Genomic DNA, 22,644 nt, shown 5'->3' on the forward strand with positions numbered 1-22,644 from the left:
TACAGTGAACATATATTTCGACAAATATTATTTATTCATTCAAAGAAAGAAAGAAAGAAAGAGAGGAAGAGAAAGAAAGAAAGAAAGAAAGAAAGAAAGAAAGAAAGAAAGAAAGAAAGAAAGAAGCACAAATACAAGTAATGCTACAATAAGTTACAAACAACACTATCCCTATTTAATAAAAGGTAGCCTACCTCAGATTTTTACCTTTGTTAATTCCCTATAACAATGATTGCTATTTTTACTTTTTGGAATATGGCACTGTTTTAAGATATTTAATGTAATACATTTGTGAAGTTAGCCATTCTTTAACGCTGATTATCTGTTTTGCTGCATATACTGCTGCATACACTGTATGTAGCCTACCTATAGTTTTGTTTCAGATTTTGTTTTAGATTTTGTTTTTGATACTCAATTTCTTGCATCCTATCTTTATTACCACTTTATAACTTTGCTTAGAGAAGTGCTTTACAAACCATGATTATTATTGTTGTTATGAGATTTGTTTAGCCTACATCACCTAAAATTAGATTAGATGAAACTTCAGTGATGCCCTTATAGGGTCTTTGCAGCAGCAGAAAATAGGTTTTAATAGTCTCTACAAATAAGAATAGAGCAAATGGAGGGCATAAAACATAATGTGATCAATAATCACAACCAGCACATATCAAGAAAAAATATATATGTGAATGAAAATCTAAAAATATATTAATTTACTGCATATGAAAATATGAATATCAGTTAATTTACAGCATATTTGCAGGGTATGCAAAATGTGTATTGTTGGAACTATACATGACTTGGTTTACTGAATGTATTATTATTCAACTTTTATTCAATTATTATAATTTCTTATTTATTGAGTTGGTTATTATTATTATTATTATTATTATTATTATTATTATTAGCCTATAAGTAGAAATAGCAGTAGTAGTAGTAGTGGTGGTGGTGGTGGTAGTAGTAGGCTAGTAGTTGAGTATTAGCAGTCTATTGCTGTTGATGTTGTTGTGTAATTACAAATATTTATCAAAATACACATATACTATAAATATGATATATCATGTATTATTTATTAATAGGCCTACTTATTATATCATTAGATAAAGTAACATACTTACCACTTAGATTAATAACATAACTTGTCATTGTTGTTGTTATGATCGATGCAGGTACAATGAACCAAACGCTAGATGTCTCCCCACTCCACGCTGTTGTGTGTCTTCATGGGTCCGCTGCTAGCTATCTACAGATGATCGAGTCGCCATTTTGAAAACCAAATCGTTCACAGCACACCCGCCCTGAGTACTGGAACTATGCCGCGGGGCCGGCCTCGCAAACTGAGAGTTAAAACCAACGACGGAACAGGTAACAAGTACCAAAATGCCACGAATAAAACATACAGACTATGAGCTATCTAAATAACTTGGTAACGTTTGGATAAAGCGCTCCGTATCTTATATAATCACACTTGAATGTAGTGTATATAGTCCCCGGATATAGTATTGCGGGTGGCCATTGCTTTGTGCGGCGAAGGAGTGATTGAGGCGGAATGATATTAATAACATTTCGGTGGCTCTACTTATTGGCTTCCAGTCTAAATTGGTGTCCGGGAGGGAAACACCTCCCGTGCCGTGGCGTAACGTTAGTTAATTTCAGATGTTTGCACTTTCTCTGTTTATTAGCAATGTAAGGTTACGTTGTTGATGCTAACTAGCTCGTTTTGCTATCGTTAGCTTGGTGGCTAACACGCTAAAACGTTAGCCATTGTTATTTTGATCCTTGAAAGGACACACTGTGCAGAGAGACTGGGCAGCTGCTGCTGGCTTGACTGGCTATGGGAGAAGTTGTCATCATATCCACAAAATGGAAATTACATTAAGATAGCTTGTATTCTGGTCTTGCGTTTAGCTTGCTAGTCGGTTAATATAATCGCTAAAATACATTGTAGGAGTTTCTAGCCAGCTGTTAACATGACACACCGTAAACGTAGCATGTGACTCCACATAGGATGCAGAGCTACAGCTGCAAAACCCATAGATTGCATAGAAATCTCATATGGGATGCATATCCAGCAAGCTTGGCACATTGTAATAAACAGTGACTACTGGCTGTCACTTTGTCTATCAAGATGGGCGTGTGGCGATTTGGTGTTTTTGTGGAGTACCATAAACCTACATAAACTTAATGCAGGCTATGCAACTACTAACCCTACCATCTAAATACCTTAGGCAACCAAAGTGACCCTTGTGTTCTAGGGGCAGGGGGTCCCAACATTTTTCATGTGAAGAAACTCTAATTTGACACAATTTTGTGTTGAGGAACCCAAATGTTGTTATTAAATATAGAATTACATACATAACTGTCTATACTGTAGGTGGGAAGGTAAGAGTGGAGAGAGTGAAACCTATGGTCAAAATAGTCACCCTTACACATGCGTGTCACTGAGCTTTCTTCCAGGGAGGGAAGTAAAAGGAAAATCTAACAGTTTGTGAATGGACAATTGGTGTAGGACATAAACTTAAGTCGCCTATTACAGTGTGGCAGCAATTCTGATAACTTTACTGAGTAATACAGTCAGGAGTTTAAATTAGCTTGACAGTTTTTGGAGAATAGTGCAATGCCTGGGAGTACACCTGACTATACTCACCTCCTTTCTGAGCATAATGCTGTCCTATACTCTATAGATCAGGGTTTCTCAAATGTTTTTATGTCACAGTCTCCCATTTGATAAGGTTTTCTCCCAGGGACCCCATCCCCAATATGTTTTTGTTGTTTAATAGGATTAGACCAATATATCCCTTTGCAAATATAGGCCTTTTAATATAAATCTGATATCGACCAGTCAGTGCTGCAGATATGATGGAGGTGAGGAGATTGTTTTACTCAACAGCATCAGGGCTGGGGCAGAGCTTGCCTTTCATATATATCAGTGCAACCTAGCATTGAGACCTCTGTCTACCCATATTATAGGTATAAAATAGCAATAACTAATAACCAAACTGAGTCTATTGATGATTTAAATTCACAACTATTAGATTATAGGAAATGTAGCACTGATTCCCAGTGACACATCTGAAAAAATATAAGGGCTTAGATGAATGAGATTGCATGCTTACAAATGTCACTTAACACAGGCTTAATTAGCTGTATTCAAACCATTTGGCCCGCACATTGTGGCTTACACTGACTCTACTCTGATGTAAACCTTCAGCTTCGGGAGACAACTTTAATAAGATTGTTACTGCGCCTGAGGTCTGTCTACTTGAGTATGAGTAGGCTACTGCCAGATGTATCATATCTAGTCCAGCTATTCATGTCAGGAATAGGCTTATTGAACCAAATCAGGACACTGAAGTGTTCATCTCACTTGTACTCTTGTACTTTTCATCAGATGCTAATCCCAGTGAACCGAAGGCTGAGAGCTACTGCGATGGAGAATTCAAGGACAAGAAATGCACAATATGTTCCCAGATCTTTACTACTGAGAGTCAGCTACAGAGGCACCTCCGTGACCATGAGTCCAACGATAAGGCAAGTACAGCCAGCCGGGCACTCCACCTGATCATCATAGCCATAACAAGACAACACAGAACACAGCTTTTTAACCTTTATTTATCCAGGGAAAGTCAGCTGAGCATACTTGCTTTTTACCAGCAGCACCCTGCTTTACATTCATACAGTTACACACATTCAAACCTTGGAACTGGCCAGTACAACAACAGTCTTCTTCTAGTGGCCACTGGGAGCTGCCCAATACAACTGCAAATTTATTAATTAAAGTTCTGACTTCATTTGCCATACAGAATATTTACAAATGAATAGCCCAGTGCCATTGCTGTTAACATAAGCAACCAGGAGTGTGATGTTTTGTTTTGTTTTTTTTGTCTGTCATTTCAGGATTTCAGTTTTTTGGACCTTCAGTTAATTGCTAATGAGAGAATGGTGTTTCCCTGCTTTTTTTTAGCTGATAAATAGCCAAGCTTCAGTATTCTTTTGAGAAACAAACATAGACAAATAGGCCTATACAAGCACATGTCCCATCTATGGTCCTGTGTAGCTCAGTGGTGAACTTCGCTTGGTTGCCAAGGCGCTTTGCTGAATATTTGTTTTTAAACCTGAGTGATTGGCTCACTGCCCAACTGCTGTCTCACCAACGAACATTGTGCATTAGAAGACTTCATCTTTGTCCATTTACTGTTCTAAAAAACATTGAGAGTGTTACCATGGGAATCAATGATGTAATTGATTGAAATGAATGAAAAAAATAACTACTTGAAAGCATCCAGTTAATCTGATGGTTGTTATTTCATTTTACATATTCATGCAATTTTTGGAAATTCATTCTACAACAAATTTAAGATGAAGGCATTTGGAAATCCTTTTGTTGAACAAAAATGTGTAAAAAGTCCAAAGGTGAATACAACTACAATAGATTAAACTGAATTTATTTTTTGATTTATTTATTTTCTGAATTTTATTTTTTTTATTTATCTTTGCTCATAACAGATTATATCTGGCAAGGTTATCAGTGTCCCACTGGTGCGAACATTACTGGTTGGTGATATATTTCACCATTCCTATATATCTTTTTATTGGAATTTTCTAGGGTGCTTACTTGTCCTCTATCTATAGTATTTGTTATCTTTCTCACACATTTATTCTGGGAAAATGTGAGTACAACTGATGGACAAGGAATTTGACTTGGTTCATTAATGTTGATTGAATTTGTGTGTTAATTTATATGAGTCTGTCATCATTGTCTGTGTGCTATTGTTTTATTATTAACTTGCCTTGTTATTTTTCTTACTACATTTCTGTTGCCCCTGAGCCTGGAGAAACAATATCTCATTTCACTGTGTACAGTCTATGTATATTTGGATGTATATATGTAGATTTATGCAGCTGAGATGACAATGAAGCGGAACTTGAACTTGAAACTTGAACTTGTTGACAACTTGAACACAGACAGGTCCACAGTACAGGAGAGACACAGTAAGAGCAGGACAAAGCCTAACAGGACCCCACATATAGTGCAGACAAGATGTACTGTAGACTAAACATAAAGGCACTACAAATATAGATTCAAGGCTGAAGATTTGTTCCAGCGTAGCACATTGGCAAGGTTGGTTGCAGCAAAGGCATAGTCACAGATGTGCACAGATGAACTAGGTTGGTACATAGCACTCTATGCATAAATGACAGATGTACAAAATACAACTAGGTTCATAGATAAGCCTGAACAGTTTATCTCAGTGTCCGTATGCATGCTGGTTGAAGAGCGTGATTGCCATTTGGAAGCAAGTGTTGCAGTGATGGGTGGTGCAGCACTGAAGCATCCTCCAGAGGGTAGGATGTCAAACGGGCGGTTGTCTGGCTGGAAAGGGCCAGCAGCCATCTTCTTTGCCCTTTCCCTTGCTCTGGCATAGAGGGCAGCCCTGCTCTCTCAAACGCACTTAGCATCTCAGCGTTACTGCTAGTAATCCAGAGACAGTCATGCCTTTGGGCACTAATGTCTGACGCTAACTTAATGACTTTGGCAACTTCTTGAGTCCCTTAGTGGTAGTGTGTTACAAAGACAACTCACTAGACAAATATGTGTGCAGAAGAGGTAACATGAAACTGCCATAATGCAAATTGTATAATGGAGCTGGAATAAACTTGCCTAAGGATACAATATTTTTCCCCAAGACGTGTTTATCAGGAGCCAAATTCAGGTTGGGTTCATCAGTTAGTCAAACGACACTCTCTCACCTTGTATTGAGTGATACTCGCTCGCCCGGTGTTACAGTTTTGCTAAGCTTTGCATCTGCGTGAGAACAAATATTTATTTTGCTAGCGAATATTTCATTTACAACTAGACTGAGCTAGCAAAGCAGTTTTGCGTAACAGGTGTGGAATTTATTAACTTTGCCCAATGCTAAGAAACAGTGCTCTCTCACCTGGTATTGAGTGATTCTCGCTCGCCCGGTGTTGTCCATATCATGCAACAAGGGGCTCTTCTTTTTGTGAGATTAACCTCAAAGCACCAGCTCTTAGGAGTGTCATCCCAGCAGCACCAGTGCTGATGCTGACAACTAACAACATGGTGAATTAAATCATCAAAAAGATGCATCTTGAATGGTTTTCTGTTCAGATTGTTGCTGCAGTGCTAAATAGGTGATTGAAACACATGAAACCTTGTTCAGTGCAATTATAATACATAATTAAATAAGGGACTGAAAATGTGGTAAATGTATTGTTATCAGTAGGCCCAACATTAATCTAACAATGAAGAACTGCCACAGTGGCAGTTTCACAACAGAGGAACCCTGGCTCATTAATCATTTGAAGAATAGAGAGACAGGAAAACTCGCACCCAGGGACACATAGAATAAACACATAGAAAGCAACACAAAGAATAAAGCAATTTACAGTGATGGTCTCATTTTTCTACAGCCATTATACTATGCTATCAACATTTATTTGAGAATGATATATTGAGGTAAATATTCTACACTTAGGGGCTTTAATAGATGACTAAGTTCATGTTGTTTAACAGTTGTTTGGAGTTTGCCTCTTAATGATCATTTTAATGTTTGAATCCGACCCACGACCTTTGTTGCATGTTATCCCCCTCTCTCTCTCCCAATCTTTCCCGTCTCTCTAAAGACAGACCTGTCTAATAAAGGTGAAAAAAAAAAGAAACATGCATTAATAGATGAAATACAAGATGATCATTTCTTATTTTTTTTTCCGCTTATTCTTATTCAGGGTCGGGGGGGAGGGGGGTGCTGCAACCTATCTCAGCACACATTAGGTGAAAGGCAGGCAAACACCCTGGACAGGTCACCAGTCCATCACAGGGCAATGAATAATATTGATAAGTTAGTTAATAAATTCAGTAAAGATATTGAATTTGTTGTCCTCATGGTACTTTGTCTGTGGTTCAAAAATATCTCACTATGATGCCCAAACATTTCAACATAAAGCAATTAAAAGCAAAGGGGCACAATTTTAAAAGAGAAACGCAGAAACACTTACATGGGCAATAATTATATGAAAAATGCTTACATTGCAAGGAGAATGAAAGAATCGATTTTTTGGTGTTACTACAGTATTATAGTATTGGAAAGCCCAGCACTCATCAAGAATGTCGGTGAGAGCATCAGACTAACACTGCCAGGGTTGGGAGCTCCATTCCCATTCCCATGCTAACAATAATATGCACTCATGGCACTGTAAGGTACTTTGGACTTTCTTGTTTGTGTCAATTACAGGCTATTGTAATTCAAGGGGACGGGAGGGATGAGAGGGGTAAGAGAGGTGCCAGAGACTTCTGTAGGAGGAGATAACTTCTATCGATGTTGCTGCAATTTCTACTGGTCTCCGATAGAAGTCATAGTCACTCTCTCTCTCTCAACTTCTCCTCTCTCCCCTGCAGCCTCATCGATGTGACCAGTGCCCGCAGACGTTTAACGTGGAGTTCAACCTCACCCTCCACAAGTCCACACATACGACCTCCGACCCCACCTGCCCAGTGTGCCATAAGAAGTTCTCCCGAGTGGCCAGCCTCAAATCCCATATCATGCTGCACGAGAAGGAAGAAGTTGGTCAACTCTTGTGCTCTCAATTCATTAACCGATCAATGAAAAATGAATCGTTCTCATTTGAAAGACGTTCGTTTCCCTGTTTTCTCTCCTCCACCCTGTTCGCTTCCCCCTCCTGCAGAACTTGATCTGTGCAGAGTGTGGAGATGAGTTCATTCTTCAGAGCCAGCTCTCTCTGCACTTGGAGGAGCACCGTAAGGAGCTGTCCGGCATCAAGGTCTACACCTGCAAGACTTGCAGCAAGGAGTTCAAGATGTCTGCCCACCTCAAGGAGCACATGAAGAGTCACGTCAAGATGAGGTCAGACATGGCATGGAAGGGCTTTAGATTGCTGATTTCACTTGATTGAATGAGGCCAAAAGCAGCTTTCTATTTTAACAGCCCCCTTCTTCAGTGGAGTGAAAAGGGAAGCATGAATCCAACAGCTATTAAAAGGACCTACCAGAGGCTTGGTCTAAGCAATTTACAGTCTAAACATATAGATCCTGTGGATACAAATTTTCCACTAATAAGGGTTTTTGAATGCCATTGTGACACTGATATTTTGGCATTGTAGCTGCAGATACAAGTATTCAGTGTTTCCTCCAGAACCTTATTCTTGTCAGGCTGGAAAAGCCTCTGAAACAACATTCAGACCATCATGGGACACTAAACCTCTCCATTGAAAGCCTTATTAATGAAATTCTAGGTGGGTTAGCTGCTCCTTGAGGCAGGTTTCACTGCAGGTTTTCCAGACTGTTGAGTAAAATCCTCCGCCGATACCAGGCTAAAATGGAATATCGGTATTGGAGATTTTACCCAAGACTAAAATCTGATACCGAAAGCCATGAGTAAGCCTGCACTGTTCAGTAAAAGTAATGGATCGGATCGGTACTCAGTATCGGCCGATACTTAAACTTTCATACTCGTAATCGGTATCGGCATTGAAAAAGTGGCATCGGTGCATCCCTACTGACCATCCATCTAATAATAATAGTAAAAACATATCCGCTGGCTGTGTGGATGCCCAGGAAAGATGTTGTATTTTGCTTTGCAATGCTAGCCTAGCTTGCTGTCCTTAAAGTTTAATTCTTCAGAGTTTTAGCTGTCAGTATTCAGACTCAATATACGTATGCGTGCCTCGACATTCCAAACAAACAAGTTTTAGTTTGTGACGAGCCACAAACTAAAAATTGCTTTTTTGTTTAAATGAAAATGTATCTGACTTTTTCCTCATCTAGCCCCTGCCCCACCTTACTTCATGTATTCTAACAAAGGGTGAAGTAAAGCTATAGGTTAAGGCTACAGACAAATGTTATCTGTGTACTTACAGTATGGAAAACTCATTTGAGATTTTTTGTTAATTACTCTTTCCACAGGGCGCTCACCTCTAGTTCCAGAAACTACAAGAAAAACATTGATCGCAGTGGGTTCACAAACAGCTGCCATCACTGTGGAAAGACATTCAAAAAACCCAGCCAGCTTGTCAGGCACATACGAATACATACAGGTGAGTAAAAAGCACAGCAAAGGGGTGGAGTGTCTTAGTTGGGGTAATGTTATACACGTCTTGAATAAAAGTAGCTTAGTGCTGCTGTTTCAGTGTGGGACGCCAGGGGTTTAAAGTGATTGAAACTTTTTTGTTTTTGTCAATCCAGCCACTAATTCTATGTAGGAAGTTGCACAGGAGATGCAGATGAATCAATATACAGGATATCTGCAGGTCCTTGAAAAGTCTGAAAAAGCCTTCAATTATCTAACTTCAAGGCCTTAAAACGTATTCAGATGTCTTAAATGCAGTAATTAGATGTCTTAATATTTTCACCATGTTATGCAGGTTTATTTTCAGTAGTAAGTGTCATTTTGATGCTCCTGTAAAATTTGGATATTTACACATTCTCTACATTAGGTATATCTAGTCAAAACAAAGGTTGAAAGTAAGGCAAACAAATGAAGGCAAATGCCATGAATTGTGCAGTTTCACCAACAGATGTGAATGGGACCAGCAGTAGTGTTGGTATTAATTTCTTATGTTTTGTTACATAACTTGTACTTCCAGTTGGCCACATTAACGGAATAGTTCTCCCCAAAATGAAAAGTCATTATCTGCTCGCCCCCATGTCCACCAAACACAGAGCGAGTTAGCCCACGTAGTTCCATCTCAGCCTTCTCCCAAACTATTTAAGTTAACAGAGGAATTTTTTACAGCTTAAAAAAATCTTCAAGAATTTCTCAGAGCAGTTCAACCAGCATCATTTCAATGTTTTCTAGCCAAAAGATCACACTGTGGGTCCAAAAGTCCAATATTTACCTCATTATCTCCTACATATTCCTCACTGGCACTGATTTGGTTGCACACTCACCATACAGAACTATTACTTAACATTTGACCCACATGCATGCCCACTCTAAGATTAATACAGAGCAGGTTTAATACATCTGCTTTTGTAACAAACAGTTTGACATCATGTTCCTAGACATGTAATTTCCTGGTGTACTTATGTCCTGGTGTACTGTCCATTCATAATTTTAGAACATACATTGGCTATGTTCCATCGGAAATGGTCTTAAATCCAATAGGTATTAGGTAGTATTAAAAAAGGACTTAAAAAATCTTAAATCCGGCTTCCTGAAACCTGCAGATATCCTGATATAATGCTGTGTACAAGCAGGCATTATCCACTTTTTGTCTGAGCAGTAATGCTAACATTAATACAGGAGGTGACACGTAATAACATTTTAATTGATTTATAATTGTCTTGTAATAAATGGCCTCAAGTTTAAACACTAGTAGTACAACAGTCCCTGAGTTGAATTACATTTAGTGTACATTGAAATTTCTCTTCATTATTATGAGTTAAGCTGCTGCGAAAACATTTTTTTTTTTTTAGGTGAAACTTTAATGATTGCTGTGGGTAAATTAGGTTGTTGCAGCAGAAGAGAATAGGATATAGATAAGAAAACAGAGGTTTGAAGATAATAAAACAATCAATTGCAACAAAAGTGCATATTGAGAGATAAAGAGATAAAGATAGAGCATCTTTGTTGACAGATTTACAGGTTAGAAGCTGATGGGCAAGCATGCATCGCTTACTGTTCACAACACCAGGTATCCAGATGGAAGAAGTGTAGAACTGTGTTGATATATATTGTAGAACTATCTCAATGTACGAAGCAAATACAGACTTGCTGTTACTTGCTGGCATGGTGATGGTTCAGTGGAGTCTACCTTCATGGGAATCATTGCTCACGACTTTAAAAGTCTTAAGTTTAGTTTGCTGATTAAGTTTTCTTCCCCTTAACCCCATAATGCCACTAAATCCTGATTAGTCTTCCATGTCTACCCACCAGTTCTGAGGGATTATGCACCTCAGCTCCATTCGCACTCAACTGTTACACAGAGACGTTGTCTGGGTAAAATCTGCTTATGCTGTTTAAATAATCATACTCCTGCGAGGTCACATTATGTAGCTACTAGCTTCCACCCACATGTTGTCGACACATTGTCCACATGTTAATTTGTTTGCTTGGTCGGCTGGATGACTAATGGTGGATGGAGCTGATTCCTCTGTGCACAGAATCTCAAACAGCCATTAGGAGATGAACAGGTGAAGGACCGCTTTGGGGGGCCACACACGCACACACACACACACATGCATATGCATATGCATTTCATTCTCTCTCTCTCTCTCTCTCTCTCTCTCTCTCTCTCTCTCTCTCTCTGACAAACATACACCAGAGTTGCTACTGAAAAGAAAGTCTTTTAATTATTATATTTCCCTGTGTCTTAGTGTCATGGCAAAATTTTTCTTAAACATACTGAAGCAAAATCATGTTGTTTTTTCACTTAATATTGTGATTGCAGTTTCAATTATGATAGAAAATGCACTCATGGGGTACTAATTCATAGGAATTGCTGTGTTTGACTTTTATTTTCACAGATTTGTATGTCACTTTTGTTTGCCATCGGTATACACAACCAGCATATGGGTAAATGACATGAAGTGCATTTTTTCCCCAAAAAAGTCACAGAAACGTTTATTTTACAATATTATATTTTATATGACCAATTATATTTTATTGAAATGCAATACATTTTTGGGGATTTGGCGTTCCAAAGTAAAAAAAAAAGTCAGGTGGTGCAACGTTCCAAATGTACACTAAACTGCACTAAAAAGACTCATTTTCTCAAAACACTTCTTGATCAATTACTTGGGCATACTTTTATGTGGAATTGTTTATAAAAAGGAAAACTTGTGTAGACCAGCTTTATACAAAAATATCCTACTACTTAAAAAAGTCCCAATCATGGCAATTTGAAGTAATATGACTTTAAGAATAGCATGTGAGCAGTGAGGACATGTTAAAGAATACCACAAACGACGCCTGTGATGATGTAATGAGGCTGCAGGCCATCAGGTTTCACCTTTGATTCAAAATCGGTATTGTCTTACAATCTGGAAATTACAGTTGTCAACATTATAATCTCAAATGTTCATTGATATTTTGAGCAGCCCTTGTTTGAATACCTGGTGTTTGATCTGTGTTTGATCTGACCCTCCCTACCTCAGGCGAGAGGCCCTTTAAGTGCAGCCACTGTGGCAAGGCCTTCAACCAGAAGGTGGTGCTGCAGACCCACATGGTGAGACATACGGGGGAGAAACCTCACCTCTGCATGTTCTGCCCTGCTTCGTTCTCCCAGAAAGGAAACCTTCACTCCCACGTTCAGAGAGTTCATTCTGAGGTAAGAGCCCCTCCCTTTGCCGGGTGGATAACCAGACCGTAGTTCTTCATGTTCTTGGTCGCCTGTGTCCTTCTTCTAGGAAAAATCCACCCTCAACACTCTCAGGCTGTTAGATATTATCAATTTGTGATGTTCAATGCATTCCAGGAGTAAAGTATTGTAATTTTATTTTTGGTGTACCCACTTTCCCTCAACCCGCCTCATCTATGTCTACTTCAGTTAGTGATTGCCTACGTTTCCCAGAATGACTTTCAACAACCCCCAGAGAACGGGCATGAACTTGTTGCTTTCAATCAAAGGTGGGCGTATGGGCATAGAAATAGCTTTAAAGTATGATCATTCAGCTGTGAGTTATGTGTCTATAATTGTGGCCGCATTCCTTACGCAAAACACACAATGTCTTGTGGCTGCATTGCATTCTGGTCTATTGAGGCTACTGTAGTGTATCTCTGCCTCTTCTACAATGGATTTCTTACTGTATGATTGTTGAATGTCGGTGCAAAATGGTGTGTCAAGAAAGAAGCCCTTGTTCTTTGACTTGAATATCTGCTATTAAACTCCACTGTAGCTTATCAACATGACGCCACACCATCAAATAACAGAATAGGCACAGAAATGCAAGGTACATTGCTAATAGCTTGCTAAAATTTTTTTTAAAGATTATCTACTTACCTTTATGGTACGCGGTCTACCAGTTGAGCCACTGGGGCGCCCCCCTTCCCCCGATAGCTGTTTTTTAACAGTGTTAAAGTGTTTTAGGGTGGATTTTTCCTTTTAACCTCCTACAACGAAACAAAGGTCTTTCCATGTCAGAATTCTTGCAACTCAGACTGTTTACTATAGAGGGATTTGCTTGACGTTATACACCTTCAGCAAACCTTAAAGAAAATAAACTTCATGGAGTTGGGAGAGGGAACAGGCATGCTTAACAACACATACATTTTAATTGGTTATGTGGCTATTTATCATGCAGAGGAAATATCAGCCGAGTACTTGAACTACACTTTCATTCAATTTGCCCTTTTTTTTGGGTAATTCATTATTATTTCTTTTATTCTATCATTGATGTTCAAGATATTATTCCTTTCTCTCTTTTGCACATCATTCATTCAGTTCCTCATTCACTCACACACTCATTTGCCCAGCCATCCTACTCACACCTTGTTAGATTCAATAGAGCAAGACTCCTTGCCATATTTTTACTCTGTTAGAGAGCGAATGAGGTGAAATTGCAGCTCTTTGTCTCTCATTTGGTTCTGCTCTTTTGTAAGCGGCACACAGCAGCCCATTTTAGAGAGAGCTCCTGATTCATCCAACCTAATTTAGTCAAGACTTAGGTTTACAACAATGCTTTGTCACCAGGGTCACTTCCTTTTAGCGCACACATTAACGTCCTCCCTAGGTGCTAAAATGTCCATGTTGACAGATCATGAATTCTCCTTTGAGTGAATGTCCATTTGTAGGATTCATTAACAAACCCCAGTAATGGATGAATTGATAGCGGTGGGAATAGCTCCTGGCTATTGGCTGTGGCCAATAATGTGGCTCTAGTCTTATGTGTGGGTCAGTTCTCTGGAAGCCTAATGAAAAGCAACACATCAAGCAATGATCCCCATGACGGGACACGCAAAGGGTCCCCAGTAATGGATATGCCGCATTGCTGAACGCCTGCTGTATTTTAGCAACCAGGGGACAAAGCCTTGAAGCACAAAAGATGAGCCCAATTAGGGCGCGCTCACACCAAGCATTAACTCCTTTGGCTCATTTGGGCAGGTGCGAACAGTGTCATTCGAACTCGGATGGCACCAAATCAGTCCTCTGAGATGGTTTCTGTCCTCTTCCAAACAAACTGCAGTGAGATTTGTTCAGAGTGAGTATATAATCCGGACCTAACCCTAACCAAATGACCTCAAAATACAAGGAGATGGATGTTGACATCTGATAGCCAGCAGTTACAAGCCGCAGTCTGGACTGATGCTCGTATTTAGTCATTTCTTCATGTGTCCTTAACTGGTATGCACACCAGAGAAGGGAAATTACAGCAAAAAGTACAGACAAATACATTATCCGACCCATGGTCAAGCCACTCTTGGACCCCCTCCAGTTCACCTACCAGCCCCAACTTAGAGTTGAGGACGCCATCATTTACCTGCTTAACCGCACCTACGCCCACCTGGACAAACCGGCGAGCACTGTGAGGGTCATGTTTTTTGACTTCTCCAGTGCTTTCACCACCATCCGGCTGGCTCTACTGGGTGAGAAGCTGACAGCGATGCAGGTGGATGCCCCCCTCGTGTCCTGGATTGTCAACTACCTGACTGGCGGACCACAGTATGTGCGCTTGCAACACTGTGTGTCGGACAGAGTGGTCAGCAACACTGGGGCCCCGCAGGGGACAGTCCTGTCTCCCTTCCTCTTCACCATCTACACCACGGACTTCAACTACCACACAGAGTCCTGCCGTCTTCAGAAGTTCTCTGATGACTTTGCTATAGTTGGATGTATCAGCAAGGGTGAGGAGGCTGAGTATAGGGCTGTGGTGAGAAACTTTGTCAGATGGTGTGAGCAGAACCATATGCAGCTCAACGTGGCAAAGACAAAGGAGCTGGTTGTGGATCTGAGGAGGGCCAAGGCACCGGTGAACCCTGTTTCCATCCAGGGGGTCAGTGTGGACATTGTGGAGTACAAGTACCTGGGAGTGTACACTGACAATAAACTGGACTGGGCTAAGAACACTGAAGCCCTCTACAAGAAGGGCCAGAGCCGTCTCTACTTTCTGAGGAGGCTGAGGTCCTTCAAAATCTGCCGGACAATGCTAAGGATGTTTTATGAGTCTGTGGTGGCCAGTGCTCTCCTGTTTGCTGTTGTGTGCTGGGGCAGCAGGTTGAGGGTAGCGGACGCCAACAGACTCAACAAACTGATCTGCAAGGCCAGTGACGTGGGGGTAGAGCTGGACTCTCTGGCGGCAGTGTCAGAGAGGAGGATGCTGTCCAAGTTACGTGTCATCTTGGACAATGTCTCCCACCCACTCCATGACGTGCTGGTCAAGCACAGGAGTACATTCAGTGCAAGACTCATTCCACTGAGATGCACCACAGAGCGCCACAGGAAGTCATTCCTGCCTGTGGCCATCAAACTTTTCAACTCCTCCCTCAGAGTGTCAGACACTCTGAGTCAATAGACTCAATAGACTGGACCTTGGACTTATTTCACCCCTGTCAGCAGCTTAATAACCCCATAATTTATAACTTATATTTTAAACTGTGCAATACTGATTCGGTAATAATTTTGTGCAATAATTTAAAACAAAGGGGAAGGAAAAAAGCAGGAGTGAAAGGCCCAGGTCAGGGATTTCCTCCTACTCCTCCTCCCCCACACCCACCCACAAATTCTTATTTTTCTTATTTCTATATTATTGTTGTTATATATTGTAGTATAATGCACATACTTTACATATTTTTATTTGCACATATTTTTATAATGCACATACTTTACATATTTTTATTTTATTGTAGTATAATGCACATATTCTACATATTTTTATATTTATTTTCTTATTTTCTTATTTCTATTTTTCTTATACTTTCTCTATGCCTATATATATTTCTGTGAGCAACTGCAACGGAACTCAATTTCCCCTCGGGGATCAATAAAGTATTTCTGATTCTGATTATGCTTCGAGGGACTGGAGTCCACTAAAATCTCTATCCTTGCAGGATGACAGGTTACCAAAACTGGTAACCTGAGCTATTTCTGAGTCCATGTGACGTATGTTTACAATCCCTGGTTCACTTGTAATTGGGAAGTGCGAACCTAAACAAACCAAATACAAAAATGCAACAGAGTAAACTTCCTTTATGGTTTGGACCAAAGAAAATTAGTGTGATTGCACCCTTAGAGTGAATATCTTAAATATTTAACTCGATTACCTAATTAGATGGACAGGTTGGCATGTTACTCATGTGGTTTATAACATACTCTTCCTAATTGTCATCTGTTGAAAAAGAACTGATTTATAAGCTACTGGTTTGACAGACAAATCCTCACCTACATGTTTTTTTTCACATCAGGGTGCTTTGAGGGTGTTCTAAGAGAGGCCAATGAGTCTGAATAGAAAGCCTCATATTTAATTCAGTCTGGTGGGGCAATCATGTTGAATTAATGCTCATGAGTGTGTATTTGTTGGGAGGTTTTGCCCCATCCATTGTGTTACAGTTCATCTGGAACAAAAGTGTTTGTATATGGAATATGCAAATGAAATGTTACATCCCTTTCTTTGAGTGGCCAATTCAATCAGCTGGCCTGCCAGCTTCACCTCCATTTACAACTAATGTGTTTATGGGTTTTTACTTTTTTTCCCCCTAATGAAAACAAAATAGGCTTAAAAGAAGTGAAACAGGTATTTTTTTTCCTCACTAGCATGATTGTGTCACTCCATGCTAAGTGCCCATGATGGGCCAGTTGATTGAATTAGTTTTGGAAAGCCAAACAGCAGGACCATTTGAATAATGCATCTAATTTTCACAAGTGTCCTTCAGCCTCCTCTTTGAGAGAGGGTTTGGCCTTATGACTGACTGACTTTATGAATAAATTATGGTCAGATGTTATTTGTAATACATTTCATGAGCAGATGCGTACTAAACAAGGAAAGTCATCAGGGATAAATCCAATCAATTGTTTGGTTATTGTTGGTTTAGGAGAGACAGTAGCACATCTGCATATAAATGCTATCTGACTGCTTCCCATATCACAGATTCAGGTACCTCCTAAAACTCAGAATAAATGAATTGTTCCTTTATGAAAGGGGAAAAGCTGCATTGCACACTGCCTTAGTGCCTTAGTGTTCAGAATTGTGTTATTAGTTCACTTATCTTTATGAAATGTTGGTACGTAGATATGTAAAACAATGAATTTAGCAACACAGGTGCATAGGGTACAGGGATGATGAATCATATGTGTTTCATGTGCACTTACAGACTAAGGGAGTGCCACTGTTCCCATGCATGGACTGCAGCTGTGTGTTTAAGAAGCTGGGCAGTCTTAATGCCCACATCAGCAAGATGCACATCTCTGTCATCGAGGAGCCCTCCAGCACTTCGGTGAGCAGACAGTATGCAGAAAAGACCAACAAAACACTGCAGGAACTTTTTCAGCCCACCACCCAATTTGAATATATTCAGCAATGTAGGCTTACCGAGACACACTAGAGCTCCTGTCATGCAGGGAACCATGAGAAACAGGCTTGTTGCCATTAATATAGATTATAAAACATCAGTGGCTACATTTTCATGCCCAGAAAATTTAACTTGATTACTCAAGTAACCTGGATTTCAGTTGACACCTGTAAACATCATAACTAGATTAGTGTAACCCAGTGAAGGTCATACTCTGATTAAGAGAAACCCTATTAAGATGCCTGGCTTACTCCCATATTAAACGGGTTACTATGAAAACATCTTACTCATTTCACTTTTGGTTTTCGCTGTCTGTGCAAACTCAGACTTGCAGAGCATTATGGGTACATTTTGATGTAAATTTAGAAAAGTATAATTGCCTGTAACATTAGACCTGATTTGTAAGGTCCAATCCAGTGGACGGTAAGAGACAGCATTAGCTGTTAGCCACGGGTTAACTTTAGCTTACCACCAGTAATTAGCTTGCGAGCTATCAAGCTACTACCAGTATACTGAACAAATCCCAGTTTCCCAAAACTTTTTAGCCGTAATATCAATTTAATCCATTGTAATTCACTAGGGTGAAATGATCTTATTGATCGTTCTTTTGAGGAATTGCTCTTTGCTGAGTGTGCTAGTAGTGGCTTACAAGTTATGGTGGTAGGCTAAATGGAATAACTAAAAAAAAAAAAAAGATTCCTTTTTAAAAATAAATTTACAAATATATTTATACATTTTTTAAATGTATCTGTTAATCAATCATAATTAATCTGAACTTAGCTACTTTAACCAGAGTATGGCCAATAGCTGGGTTAATGCATGTAAAAGTAACCACTGTGCGTTATAGTATTCATTCTACTGACTTTGTTGGCATGATGTATGGTCCATCTTAAACTATCTACGATTCATTCAACAGGCAGTATTCAGCATTTTATTTTGTGTAACGATGCCCAGTGCTCTGCACATTTTAAATGCTCTGAGGAACATCTATTAAAAATCAATCAACTTTGAAATTAGGGTCTGTTCTGATCTTGTGAACTCCTCTTTGCCATGTCGGTCCCCATCTGCTTGTCACACCTCCTCTTCCTCTTCCTCCTGTCTGCCTGCTCTTCTCCCTTAGGAGGCAGAGGCAGGAGGTCAGGCAGCTGGGGGTTCGGAGGGCGGCGAAGGGGTGACGGACGTCATCCAGCAACTTCTAGAGCTGTCTGAGCAGGTCACTGGAGAAACGACCCAAACCCAACCTCCAGAACCGGCTATTACCATGGAAACTGCCATCAACCAGGACATCCTACAGGTTTGCATAGGATGCATACACACACACATACACAAATGTGCAGGCGCACACATTTGTATTCTTATTCTAGAGGAGGAGGAGTGCTGGTCGTACCAGGTAGTTAATTGCATTCAGCTGGCATTGCAGGTCTGAATCAGTCCCTATCAGATGGCTAGAATGAAAACCAGCAGCACTCAGGGTCCCAAGGACTGGAGTTCAGAACCACTGTCCTAACATTAAAGAGTAACTAAATAGTGAAAAGTAGGGTACTGCACTGGTAATCTGCTATTGGCTGGTGTTTGTGCCAGGTGATGTCACCCTCCATAGAGTACAACAGGTGGTGACATCACCTGGCACAAAGACCAGCCAATAGCAGATGAGCAGTGCAGTACCTGACTTTTCACCATTAGGTGTCAGGCCTCACTACAGATTTGGGTTTGGGGTTTAGTTACTCTTTAAAGGTCCCATATCGTGTAAAACAGGATTTCCCTTGCCTCTTTGATTATAAAGGAGTTGGATGTGCTATCTAAACATTGTGAAAGTATCAAAACGCACGGTCGCCAACTAAACCCACACAATCCATATTAGAAAACCGAGCCTCTAAACGAGCCGTTTGGACTTCCGTAACTTTGTGGCGTCACAAAGGTTCGCTCATTATCATTTTTGTAAGAAATAATAGTTTAACAAAGTGTTTTTTTCAAAGCAATTGAGCGGTTGTCATTGTTTATTACCGGAGAGTTTTCCCTGCCTCTCGCTGTCTGCAGCTGCCAGTCTGTGGTGTCTCACGTTTCACTCTTGAAACGGTTAGCCAATCAGAACAGAGGGGTCGTTGATATTAATGAGCCTTAAAGGCACAGCAGCAGAAACAGCCTGTTCTTGGCAAGGCTCAGAGAGATGCTGGAAAATAAATGTGTAAAAATGGATTGAGAGTGTTTTTGGTGCTTGACACCACACAAACAGCTTTTAATGGACTTCAAGACATAAAATGAAACACTGAGAAATAATATAAATATGGGACCTTTAACCTAAGTCTACACCACTACGTGCCTAACCTAAACCTAATTCTAATGTTAACCCTCTAACCCAAGTTGTAACCCTAAACTAACCTTAAACCTGCAATAAGCGATATCAGACCTTATAACCAACCCTGAAACTAATGTGTTATGTGGGGATTTCATTGAGACATAATGATATAAACCAATATCCACACATCAAATTCTGCTCCGGAAAGAAGCTCCTCAGCTTTTCTTTTTTTTTTAAACTAGCTTGGCATCCCCCTCGCTGTTTAAAAGCAGCGCTCACCCCCTCCCATTCCTGAAAAAAACTGTCAAGTAAACTTGTTAAACTAGTAAACCTGCTGCCTACCTCTTCACGTGTCAAAAAAGTCCCTGAAATTATATTTTTGGTTGAAACCAAATGATACGCTCCATCAAGTTCCTTGCCTTTAGTATCTGAATGGCTCCATTTTTCACAGTAGTGCAAGCAGAATCCATCCAGGGGTAAAGAGATGGTATGATAATGAATTCTCCGCAGGGAGGCTTATAGATGACTACCGCTGGAGAATTGAATAGAGCTTCTCCTTTGCCAACACAACAGGCAATGATTCTCACTGAGCTACAGTTAGCGTGAATTCATTACCCCCTCATGCATCAATCTTGGGTTTCATGCATAGCACATTTTTGTAACGGGGCCATTTTTTGGATGTTAATGGTTTAGTATTTTTCCAAGAATTTAATCTGTGAGAAAACAAATTCTCTTTCTTGTAAGATTTGACAAGCATTGGCCTGACTGCAGTTTGCGCTGAAGGTTAAATTATGTTGTTGAAATCTGTCTTTGACTATTGCATGCATTGTAAGGAATGTACTCTAACTGTATATGAAGACAGTGTTTATTTTGTCAAAGTTGTGGTGTGTGAACAGGTTTCTGTTGTGTTTCTGCAGCAAGCTCTGGAGAACAGCGGGTTGAGTGTGGTCCAGTCGCAGAGCAACGGCACCAGACAGTCCCAGAACCAGTCCACAGAGGGCGCTACTGCAGACAACAAGAAAGTATCTGGCCCAGACAAACCGGCCAAGGAGAGGAAGAGGAGCATATTCAAGAAACCTGTACAGATGCCAGGTAGAGTGGCTCTCACAGAAGATTCACATGCGATCTACTAAAATATTGTACGTTTGTTTGCTAAGTTAAGTCAGAAGCATGATAATTTCCTTATGAATCAATGTTGAAACTAAATAAATTTGGCAGTGCCTCTCAATTCCACAAACCGAAATCAAATCATTCATAAACTTTACTCTTGTCATTGGGAAATCCTAAATTGGCACAAGGTAAACCGACTGACGGAAAGTGAAACATGGCAACAGCAAACATGTCTTCTCCCATGAATGATGCAGCCCCTCTCTGGGCCAATGAATAACAAATACATCACCTTGTTTTGACTTGGAATTGTGGCACCCCTCCTGGGACAATCAGTGTAATTTTGAAAATGTCACTATACAGTGATGAGATGCATCTTTCTCCAAGCTTTCATCAACATCCGATCAGCGGTGTGTGAGATACTGCGTGTGGCACACGCCCGAACGAACAGACAAGTGAAACAAACAATGTAGTGCTCCCCTTGGCCCAATCAGTATTATTTGTGGCTGCTGTAGGGGAAAAATGTGTTTTACCCTTGTTGGTTAAAATGAATGAGCAAAAGTTTAAGAGTCTTCCGTGGATTCTTTATTCAGACATGTCTGGAGAGAAAACCTTAAGCACATACACTTCAGTAGGCTGCAGGATATTCTCTGACAAAGGGTAGAAATGTCAGTTTCTTTATACACTTCAGTATGTATAGTTGATTTGTTCATCCTTTTCTAAGAAATCAATATAATGTAATATGCACGCTTCAAACTAGTCAAAACCAGTTCTACAATACACACTAACATAAAGTCTATTCTTACATGATTGTCTCTAACAATGAGTAGATGACTAGTCTGAGGGCTAAACTTCTAATATCATGTGGAAGTCATACATGCACTCATGACAGCTGCATGACTTCTTCATGTGATCAGGACATGGTCACATGAAGATCCTTTACTGAATACTCCACTATGATATTCAGGGCAAAGGACACAGTGTTCTACTTTATTTCCTACACTGCCAGTATGCAGGTGAGATACATCATCCTCTGAAGTTTCATTAAAAAGCAGTCAGTGGTGTCTGAGATATTGCATTTGACGGATGGCGACACTTCATTCATAAACCGTACTCTTTTGATGTCTTTTGATGAATGATGGTTTGACTAACAGCCAAGCTCTTCCATCAGTTTAACTCTGGACACCCGCTTCTCTTTGCCTACTTTTCCAGGCTCCATCAGGGAGGAGAACGGCGTCCGCTGGCATGGCTGCCCATACTGCTCCAAGGAGTTCAAGAAGCCCAGCGATCTGGTTCGCCACATCCGCATCCACACCCACGAGAAGCCCTTCAAGTGCAAGCAGTGCTTCAGAGCCTTCGCTGTCAAGAGCACCCTCACCGCTCACATGAAAACCCACACGGGTATCAAGGCCTTTGAGTGCCAGTGCTGTCTGAAGTGCTTCTCCACCTCTGGCAGCATGAAGGTACATATGCGACTGCATACAGGTGAGCAGCAGGTCGGCTCCTCGGAAGAGCGGCATTTCTCAAATATACAGCATTTTTATTTTCTTGTATATTTCACAGGTTTTTAAACAATCGCAAATCCCAGGTTATCCAAAAATTGGAAATAAGATAAGATAAGATAAGATAAGATAGCACTTTATTAATCCCCTTGGGGAAATCCAGGTGCCACAGCAGCAACTGGCAGACAGTACAGAGGAAAACAAGTACAGTAAGTACAATAAGATTATAAAAAAGAAGAGGTACTAAGATAAAACA

At 40.2% G+C, this 22,644-nt stretch overlaps 1 protein-coding gene across 1 annotated transcript in view; it reads left to right on the plus strand.

Annotated features, from left to right (window-relative positions):
• Positions 1-1,308: 1,308 nt before the first annotated feature.
• LOC139914210 (zinc finger protein 236) overlaps positions 1,309-22,644 on the plus strand; it is a 77,550-nt gene continuing 56,214 nt past the window's right edge. Inside the window, exons 1-10 of the mRNA XM_071902472.2 lie at positions 1,309-1,365; positions 3,392-3,531; positions 7,421-7,585; positions 7,708-7,886; positions 8,945-9,075; positions 12,137-12,309; positions 17,286-17,408; positions 18,604-18,777; positions 20,697-20,871; positions 22,099-22,371. Of these exons, the coding sequence (XP_071758573.1) occupies positions 1,314-1,365; positions 3,392-3,531; positions 7,421-7,585; positions 7,708-7,886; positions 8,945-9,075; positions 12,137-12,309; positions 17,286-17,408; positions 18,604-18,777; positions 20,697-20,871; positions 22,099-22,371 (1,585 nt within the window). The 5' untranslated portion in view covers positions 1,309-1,313. The remainder of the gene's footprint in view (positions 1,366-3,391; positions 3,532-7,420; positions 7,586-7,707; positions 7,887-8,944; positions 9,076-12,136; positions 12,310-17,285; positions 17,409-18,603; positions 18,778-20,696; positions 20,872-22,098; positions 22,372-22,644) is intronic.

This window comes from Centroberyx gerrardi, chromosome 12 (assembly GCF_048128805.1).
Source record: "Centroberyx gerrardi isolate f3 chromosome 12, fCenGer3.hap1.cur.20231027, whole genome shotgun sequence".
NCBI classification, from domain to species: domain Eukaryota; kingdom Metazoa; phylum Chordata; class Actinopteri; order Beryciformes; family Berycidae; genus Centroberyx; species Centroberyx gerrardi.